The following is a 9,555-nucleotide window of genomic DNA, read 5'->3' as shown; positions in this document are numbered from 1 at the left end:
GCACCCATGGGACATTTTGGAAGAAATGGGGTTAACTCCTGTGGCAAGCCAGGTTTCATTGGCTTCCCATGCCATCAAAGAATATGAACATTTAATGACTGCCCTTTCAGAACATGTGGCATTTTAGCAAATGTATGTGAAAATTGTACTTTATAATGCACTATATGACCTCATTTTTTTCAAAAACATCTCAGATTGAGAATCCTGGAACTTCTGATGAAGAGGCCAGTCTGACTTGCTTCTCCCACTAGCTAAGTTCAGGACGGTATTATATCCAACACTTTCAAAGATCATGTCAGCACCCTACCATAGGTGGTACTTAAAAGACATTTGTCCATGTTGCTATAATATTCATGCAGTCATTACGGAACTTCAGCAATGCCAATTATTGTAATGTCATCAGGCTTAAGCTTGTGTGACACAGCTTCATAGGAAGTTTCAGGGTCAAAGGTCAGGTGATACCACTTCTCGTGGTAGCATTAAGGTCAAATGTTGTGTGACATTACTTCAATGCTCCCTGGCGTTTTGGTCCATTGACTTCCATGATCAATAGTGCAACTGGTGCAGTGGCACCGAACCCAGGAGTGGGAGGAGTCCTCTTCACCTCAATTAGTGACTGTTTTTACTACAAAACCAAGATATGGAGTGCCAGTGCCGTTGCTTGCATTTCATGTCGACTGGGGTTTTCCTGGGCTACTGCTCACGGCCAGTGACAAAGCTCCTCAGCAAAGCCCCTGAATTTATAGGGTGACCAGCTTTTGAGGAGCAAAAACCGGGACCGGTCAGACATAAAAGAAGGACTAAAGACATTACTCTCACTTTTATATCTGGCCTGTCCCTTTTTTTGCATAGCTTTGTGAATGTGGGCCTATACATGTGTGTGAGTGTGTGTGTATATGTATATATATATATACATATATATATATATGTATATATATATATACATATACACACACACACACATATATGTCCACACACACATTTACAAGACTACATATATAAAATAAGGTATGGCTTGACCTCCCACCCTGCACCCCCAACCCGCCTCTCTCTGCTCCCCACTCCTCTCTCTGCTGGGAGCAGACAAGGACTATGTTGCATGAAGTACTTTAATTATTTCATACTTTGTAGGCCTCTTTAACTTGTGCTTCCCTGGATGATCTGACCTTTGTCCCACAAACCGGGACATTTATGTAATGATCTGCCCTTTGTCCCAAAAATCAGGACATTTATTTAAAATTAAGAGAAGCGTCGCCTGGACAGTCCTCTAAAAACCGGGACTGTCCGGGGAAATCCTGGACTGTCTCGGGAAATCAGGGACGTCTGGTCACCCTACCCTGAAACCGAATCCAGTGCGGGAGCTCTGCCACTCCCTACTGCCGGCAGAGCGAGTTCCGGGCAGGGGCAGAGGCCCGCCCTCCCTTCCCTCTCTCCACCCACACTCTATATTTACTCTTCCTGCAGCTCCACTTCCACACTTGCATTTTGCGAGCTGAGCTGCCCTCTTGCCATGTGAACGGTGTGCCAACCAGTGTCAAGCCTTGCTTGGCAGTGCCAATCCATGCCGTAGCCAGTGGTGTCGAAACGCGCCGTGCCAAATCGTGCTTCACCAGCCGTGCAGAACAAGTACCACAAGTGTATTTTCCGGCACATTACCGAGCCCGCGGAGCTGTGGCCCGTCTGTCCTCTGGCACAAGGCCACCTCGCCCACGACTGAAGAGGCTCGGGAAGTCCGGGTTAGTCCGCGGGAAGGGGAAGTCACGCGAGGGGAAGTTATGTCGCTGCTGTCACCGAGTCTGTCAGGCTCCCATAGATAACAGCCGAGGGCACCGGGAACAGACCGAGCTGACTGCGCCGGGTGAAGGAGCGTCGAGGGGTCATGGTAAGTTCTTCAAAAAAACGCTTGTTGGCAGTGAGATTTGATTTGTAAATATCATGCAAGTTTCGGTGAAGTGAAGGAGTCGGATTAGAATTTGAATTTGTGTCAACTAGTTTCGCACAGCACACGAACACTAGACCACATCTCCTCTACCTAGTTGCTAGGTTTAAGAAGTGTGCTCTGCGGCTGCCTGGCGTGCCCTGGGCGGTGCTTCTTTCTGTATTGCATTTGCTTTGTCTGTGCGGAAATGTTGTGCCCCGTCTATCTGTTCTGGACCTGATCTGCTAGCTATCATTAGAAGGGAATGGTGCAGTGGCACCGGGATCCAGGAGAGTGCGGGGCCCAACGCACCCCAATTATACATTGTTTACTACGAGGCAGATGCGTATTTTTGTCTTGCTTGCATTTCTGCCCGTTGCACCCTTGCTCAGCACTGACTGGCTACCAATTGGTTTACTCTTTGTCTCCACTCAATTGTGAGTTATAGATAATCCTGACAGGGGCCCGCCATTTTTTGAGCAACAAGCCCCTAAGAATATTGACAGTTTAGGCACCAGCCACAGCGTCCGAATCCAATTCCAAGGGACCACTAGCAACCTTATCGTTGGTGAGACCATATTGCTGCCCCACTAATCTGTGCCCAGTAACCCGAACACAGCCCTGCCAAAGTTAATGGTTCATTTAGTGGGTTTTGCTTGGTGCGTTTAGTCTTGTGTTCTCGGCAGAACTCTTCCCATGCTTTATCCAGTCTGCTAATTGTGATTGCTAAAGGGGGGAGGGTGGGGTGTAAATTCCTGTGAATGAATAGGTGGGGTGAATAGGTGGAACAGACATAGAATTTTGTATTGATTAAGGAATACGTAGGGAAGGTGAGGTTTAGGGCATTGATAAATTGCAGGCAACTGATTGACAGTTTGTGAGAGGGGTTAAGCTATGGATGGGGATGTGGGTAATTCACACAGGCACAAATGGAAAACTAGGTCAGCGTGAATGCAGTTTTGTGTAGGGGGTCGAATTAAATCAGCATTGCATGCAGTGGATGGTAGGTATGCAATGGCCATAATCAGTCATTTTTTTTTCCGCGGGGTTTATGCAATATAGTGGTTTGGAGTTTGTAGAATTTGATTCAGTCTTGAGTGGGTCGTGTAGAAAAACTAGAGTATTTAATTATTCCATAGTAACCTTACCCGTTTTAAATTTCTCCTCATTTTAAAGTATACAAAACTGTAGACCATAATCCTAACCCTAACTCTCCACCCCATTGTGGGCATTGTGGATACCAGACCACAGCATCAGTGTCCTCCCATTGGCCCTATAGGCATTCATATTATGAGGACACATCACTGGGATTCTGTAAGTGTTTTAGCTAAATGAACAAAACTGCCACAAATGGGATATCCTCATATGGCACATTATTTTTTTCTGAAATCGGTGAGCATGTTCTTGGCCAGGTCTCTGGGTCAGAGAAAAAGTGACTCGAGGGCACTGCCTGCAAATTTCCTCTTTCAGTTGGGTCCCCTTCCGGTGAGCGTGTTGACCTTGGATATATCTATCCGTGTGCGACCTTACTTTATTCTCATTGTGCACTTCTGTTCATCTCTCCTGCATGTGTGTGAGGGCGGAACTGGTAAGATTTGTCCAAGATCTCTTTAGTTGGCTAGGATTGCCTTTCAAGTAAGTGTTGGACTGAGCAAATTATATTAAGGGCGAAGAGGGGGCGACTTGCCACTCTGGATTCCCTGGAGGATTCAGTGACGTATATTCCATATAGAGTGAGGACATAGTATGAAACACATTGGCAATGTCCCTACACGTGTGCAGTGTGGTTGTGTGGCTATGAAGATTGGGGTGGGGGAGGCTTGTCATTGCTGATTATCATGCAAGATAAGCAGTGCTTAGTTTGTAAAAAAAAAATTACCAGGGCCCAAGATATTACTTACCGGTTAACTGCAGCTGGCATAACACACATCACTTTAAATTGCAAGGTTAAGTTCAGTTTTATCATTTTTATACCTTTTATTAAATAGTTTAATGCTTATCTTGCTTAAAGATACACACACACAGCCCCACCATATAGTTGTTTCCAATAAATATGTGCCGGTATTTACAAATTAAAGCCGGTGCCAAGCACCGGGAAACACTGGCACAAATTATGCACTGTAGTTAAGCGCTTAGAGAAATGCAAGGACCACAGACTCACAGAAAGCACCAAAAACCTCATACAGCTGCGAATAACTGTTGAATTTCAAACAAGGTTTTCTGATGGCCATGGCCTACCTGACCATTCATCCTCCATTAGCCACTACCTGATGTTTAAAAACCTTGTTCTAGTCGCCACCCCCAAATCACAGGCTTAAACTTTCTCATCACCTTTGTCACCACAACTGGGTTCACAGTAGTATCCACATATAGATGTATGCGTGTCACCTCGGTGTTTTTGGTAGACTGGCACTTCATAAACTTTATCCAAAGAGATGTAATGAAGCTCTTTTTCCAATTTTACTTTCTTTCAGTTGCAGTTTAAATCCTAAGACTCTAATTTTATCGCATTGCAATATGTTGCTTTTAATTTATTGAAGCCACGCTTGGGCTATTTCCATGACTTTTAACATGCATTCATGGTTAATTCCTAGTATTTTGCTATTATAATGTGACAAAGAATAATTTTATGTATTTCGTTCCTTTAAAATGAGAGATTCCAGTTCTATAGTATTTTTTTAGACATGTGTGTCTAAATTTACCAATTATTATTTCTGTTCATTTATTTCTATTTATCAATCTTTATTTCGTGTTTTTGTAAATAAATAAAGCTGCAACTAGTATATTTACTCATACATTTAACCGATAAAAGTAGTCGAACATGGATGCCTAATGGGTTTTATTGCCGTAAGAATTCCTATATAAAGCATCAATCTTCAGAAATGCACTCACATGAAACACACCTTCAGTTTCTGTGAGCTTCCCGTGACTTTTGTCTGCAAGGTCTGGGGCTGTCAGGGGGCATAACACAGGCCTCTGCAGCTCCATCGGTGCAGGAGGACCCCAAACCATTCAGGGGAACCTACTCAGCCCAAGGCCAATTAATATCTGTGAGATGTGGGAAATGAATGCCCCCTTTTGATAATCTGCATGGGGGCCCCACCATTTTGCATCACGCCACTAGAGGATGTACTCAAGGGAGGGAGACCGTGCTCGAGAGTGTGGATCTTTACACCACAGAGTGATACCGTGTGCAAGGGTGTGGGAGTCTACACCAAGTAATGAGACTGTGCTGCATGGTGAGAGGCTGTACTCCAAGGAGTCACCTTCCCTCAGGTGCAGAACCGTACTCCAACAAGTGATACTGTGTTCCACGGTGTAGGACTACACTTCAAGGAGTTAAATTGTTCTCAAGTGTGTGGGACTGAGCCCCAACAAGTGAGCCTGCTCGCTGCTCCTCCAATAGCTCTGCTAAGTGCCACACATTAGAGGTTAGACATGTTGGGCCAGCCCTGCTAGGATAGGAGACTGCCATGTAATCAGCTGAGCATATAAAGTGGTTGTTTTCCTGCCTCATGGCCTTACTCGGCCGATTTATGTTTCTCCACTCAAGTTGCTGGCAGTGGCAAGCACAAATGGAGTCTGATTCGCTGAGTATATAAGTTCAGGAAATAAACACTCACACTCATGGAATGATTCTGTTTGTGTCCCTATTGGCTAATGCATTGCCTCGCTTGTTGTGACTGATCAAATTGGCTACACTCATTGCTACAATGGATTGGACCTGCTGCATGGCTTCAAATCTGTCTTCCATTTGGAAGCCATCTACAGCCCTGTACAGCAAGAAGTCATTGGTGGCGGGAGGAATAGTGGGAAAAGCAGTAAGGCATAAAAAAACATCAAAAGCCATGCTGCTATTGTTTAGGAGTGTGAGGTTAGCTATGGACTATAGTGAGAACATCACACATGCACACAGCCCATACTCAGATAGGAAATTCCTGATTTTTTAAAGCCAGAAATGGATTCATTTAGTTGTTTTCTGCCTAAAATTGCCTATGTTTCAATGTACATCAGGGGGGAAATAAAGTCTAGTTTTAAAATGTTGCCCTGTATGGAACACAAAGCATGCGTCATGGATAATAGTTTATTTAAGTTTAAGATCACACAGTGTGGGCGTGGCACCACACACTATTTATTGTCCCTGAATATACTTTGCTTTGTGTCCCAATCTTCTGTTAGACTTCCCTGTCCAAGGTTGAACTGTGGCAGGTATTCATCGAAGGGAAGCTTCACTTTGCTCTTTTCTAAGCCAGACATCAGGTTCTGTCTGACATTTGAGTTTTCCTGTTTTTGTTTGTTTTTGCATGCTGCTGGTAACATCATGAGCGCCATTTCTTGCATTTCTTTATCTATTTTAGGCCCCATCCTCTTCCTATTCTGTCCACTGTCTGGACCTGCTGGGCAAGGTCCCTTCTTCCAAAAGGCTGCTCTCATCCAGACCAGCCACTTCCTAATTTCCTTACACCCACGCTTGTAAAGATGCAGTCAGTTGTACTCGGGTCTCTGGTAGGAGTTTGCAGAAGGCTCCCCGACCCTCGCTACGCATAAACAGCCTTTCTCTCTACAATGGGGACCAGATCTGCACAGGAGTTACTAGTAGTGGTGGGAGAGAGTAAAAAGAAAGAGAGATGCAAAAGGATGGAAGGGATTCGAGGTAATGAGAAAGATAGACAAAAGAGGGGGGTCGGAAAGGAGGAAAGGGAGACAAGAACGGGAGAGGAGATAAGACAGACGTGACACGAGAGGGAGAGACAAAGCAATAGAAAGTGTGAGAGAGAAGTCGAAAGAAACAAAAGGAGGAGGGCAGTGCTTTAAATTGAAATATAGAAGTACAGGTACTCACTAGTAAGAGAACCTGTTTGCTCCTGAGAAGTGCCGGGATGCTCGTGTTAAAAGTATTGCACCACTGGTGAGACGTGCAGGTACTCTTCCTTTTAAATGAAAGAAGTGCAGGTACTCAGCACCAGGCAGTGCCTGGCCATTTAAAGCTCTGAAGGAGGATGATGAAGGGATGATGAGGGCAAAACGAAAGTGGAGACAGCAAGAGGTTAGACTAGAAAGAGAAGGCAGTACAAGGTTGGAAAGCAGGAAATGGCAAGGTGGGAGGAGATGAGAGCTAGAGGAGTAGAGTTGGTGAGGCTGGGAGAGAGGAAGGAGGGATAATGGAGAATGGGAAAATACCAGAGGGAAAAATTAGGAAACACCAAAGGGAAAACATGACAAAAAATTAAGGTTAATGTGAGGGAATGAAGAAGAATGACATATGGAAAAAGGAAAGGGAAGCAGATAGGACCATAGTCGAGGAAAAGAGGAGGTTGAGAAATTAAAGAAGTGAGTGAGGCAAGTGACGGAGGGGTGAATGGTAAAGCAACAGAGACGGAAAAGGCAGTGTCAAGAGCTTTTTAATCTGTAACACAATGGGAAGGATAGATAGTACCTCATACACATTATCTTAGTTCCCCTGTAGCCCAGCAGTTCTGGAACTTTATATAATAGTGTTAAATCTAAGAAGTAGTCTTCAGTCCACCAGTGAAATTTCATTCACCACAGGCATAGTTTGGCAGAGGACTACAGTTAGTGGACTTCCAGTGCCAGACAATTCTTTGACACTAAACAAATATAAGAGCAACCCAGAATGTCCACGTGAACCTGGGTATAATTATCACAAAACACATATGAACGTGAAACTCATTTTCAATCAATTTAGATATTATAGCAGGAAAAACCTGCTACTGGTTAACTCATACAAAATATTGGTAAATGAAGACAGAAATCATGTATCTAGAATCTTTCAAAAAAGTTTCACTGAATCTACTACCAACACATATGTGAAAAACGTGTTTTTAAAAGTTTGGAAGCTGCACCGGCACATAGTGGTGAATCATTTTTATAATCATACTTTATGAAAATAAACAAGGAGTAATAGTTCAAAAAAATGATCCCCAAGTGAGAAAAGAGACACCACACCATAAAGCAATAAAGAAATCGTGTACAGTTCTGTGATCTTTGGTGTATCTCACAAAGACAGCCTCTTATTTAGTTATAAAGTATGCTTGTCAATACATTGATTGATAATTCAAAACATAATCGAAGAGGTCTTGTCTGATTAACGTCTCAATGGTGTTTCAACCCTTATGCTGGATACTAGGGTCTCACCAGGACAAAAAATGACATGGGGAATGATGAAAGGTTGGAATTATTAAAGCCTCAACTGGATGTTGAATACAGGTGTTATTGTCTGACCAAGAATGGTGCTTTTGTCACCTTAATGTAAGCGCTGGGTATACTGGCAGTATCATCCCACAGTGGGGAACGTCATATTTTCTTAATTCTGAGGTCTGGATACAGAATATTGTCTTATATTAAGGTGACAAAAGTGCCAAATGGTACGGCACAGAGTGCAAGAAGGTGCTGCTTCTTTTCTGCCACTCGAGTAGATTTTCTACTAGAGCAGCACCTTCCTCAACGTGAACGGAAGGTTTTTCAACACAAGCGGTAACAACCATCCATGACCGCCCACATTGAGAAATGTCGCCGAGAGGTAGAGCACTAGCAGTTTTATACCTTTTATCAACTCTTTTAAGGCCTCTTTCAGACCATTACATTTCAGAAACAGAATCTTCTCTGAAATTATTCTCAGCTCCTGGATCCACTCATGATAAAATGTCACTCAAAGGGTCAGACATAGCTTCATTGAAAACATGGGAATGTCACACATAAGCCAATTAAAAACTTGACAGCTATGCTCTGTGTATCACATTGTGAGGCGACAGTCCAAGGAGTGAGACTGTGCCCCAGAGAGGGAGCTCTGCTCTCAGGTGTGGGGTGGCAGTCCAAGGAGGGAAACTCGGCTCCAGAGAGCGAACTCTGCTCTTGGATGCAAGGCGGAAGTCGAAGGAGTGAGTCTGTGCTCCAGAGAGGAAGCTCTGCTCTTGGGTGTGGGGTGGCTCTCCAAGGAATGAGACCGTGCTCCAGAGAGGGAGCTCTGCTCTCAGATGTGGGGCAGCACTCCAAGGAGAGAGACTGTTCTCCCAAGAGAGCTCTGCTCTCAAGGGTGGAGTTTGTTCTCCAAAGAGTGGGACTGTGCTCCAGAGAGAGAGCTCTGCTCTCAGGTGTGGGTGGTTCTCCAAGGTGTGAGACTGCTCCAGAGAGGGTGCTCTGCCCTCGATTGTGGGGTGGCTCTTCAAGGAGTGAGACTGTGCTCCAGAGAGGGAGCTCTGCTCTCGAGTGTGGGGTAGCTCTCCAAGGAGTGAGACTGTGCTCCAGAGAGGAAGCTCTGCACTCGGTGTGGGGTGGCACTCCAAGGAGGGAGACTGTGCTCCCAAGAGAGAGCTCCGCTCTCAAGTGTGGGGTGGTTCTCCAAGGAGTGGGACTGTGCTCCAGAGAGGAAGCTCTGCTCTCAGGTTTGGGGTTGCTTTCCAAGGAGGGAGTCTGTGCTTCAGAAAGAGAGCTCTGCTCTCAGGTGGAGGGTGGTTCTCCAAGGAGTGAGACTGCTCCGGAGAGGGTGTTCTGCCCTCGATTGTTGAGTGGCTCTTCAAGGAGTGAAACTGACCTTCACGTGTGAGGCTACACTTCAAGGAGTGAGACTGCACTCCTGGTTGGGGCCCAGGGCTGCATTACCAAATGTGAGACTGTGC

The 9,555-nt window shown here is 44.9% G+C and overlaps 1 protein-coding gene across 1 annotated transcript in view; it reads left to right on the top strand.

Annotated features, from left to right (window-relative positions):
- The first annotated feature begins 1,474 nt into the window (after positions 1–1,474).
- The window catches only part of VAMP5 (vesicle associated membrane protein 5), a 42,377-nt gene continuing 34,296 nt past the window's right edge, over positions 1,475–9,555 (top strand). Inside the window, exon 1 of the mRNA XM_069214366.1 lies at positions 1,475–1,882. Coding sequence (XP_069070467.1) covers positions 1,880–1,882 — 3 coding nt within the window. The 5' untranslated portion in view covers positions 1,475–1,879. The remainder of the gene's footprint in view (positions 1,883–9,555) is intronic.

This window comes from Pleurodeles waltl, chromosome 11, assembly GCF_031143425.1.
Source record: "Pleurodeles waltl isolate 20211129_DDA chromosome 11, aPleWal1.hap1.20221129, whole genome shotgun sequence".
Classification (NCBI taxonomy): Eukaryota; Metazoa; Chordata; class Amphibia; order Caudata; family Salamandridae; genus Pleurodeles; species Pleurodeles waltl.
The sequence above is the reverse complement of the archived record's forward strand: the minus strand, read 5'-3'. Positions and strand labels throughout refer to the sequence as shown.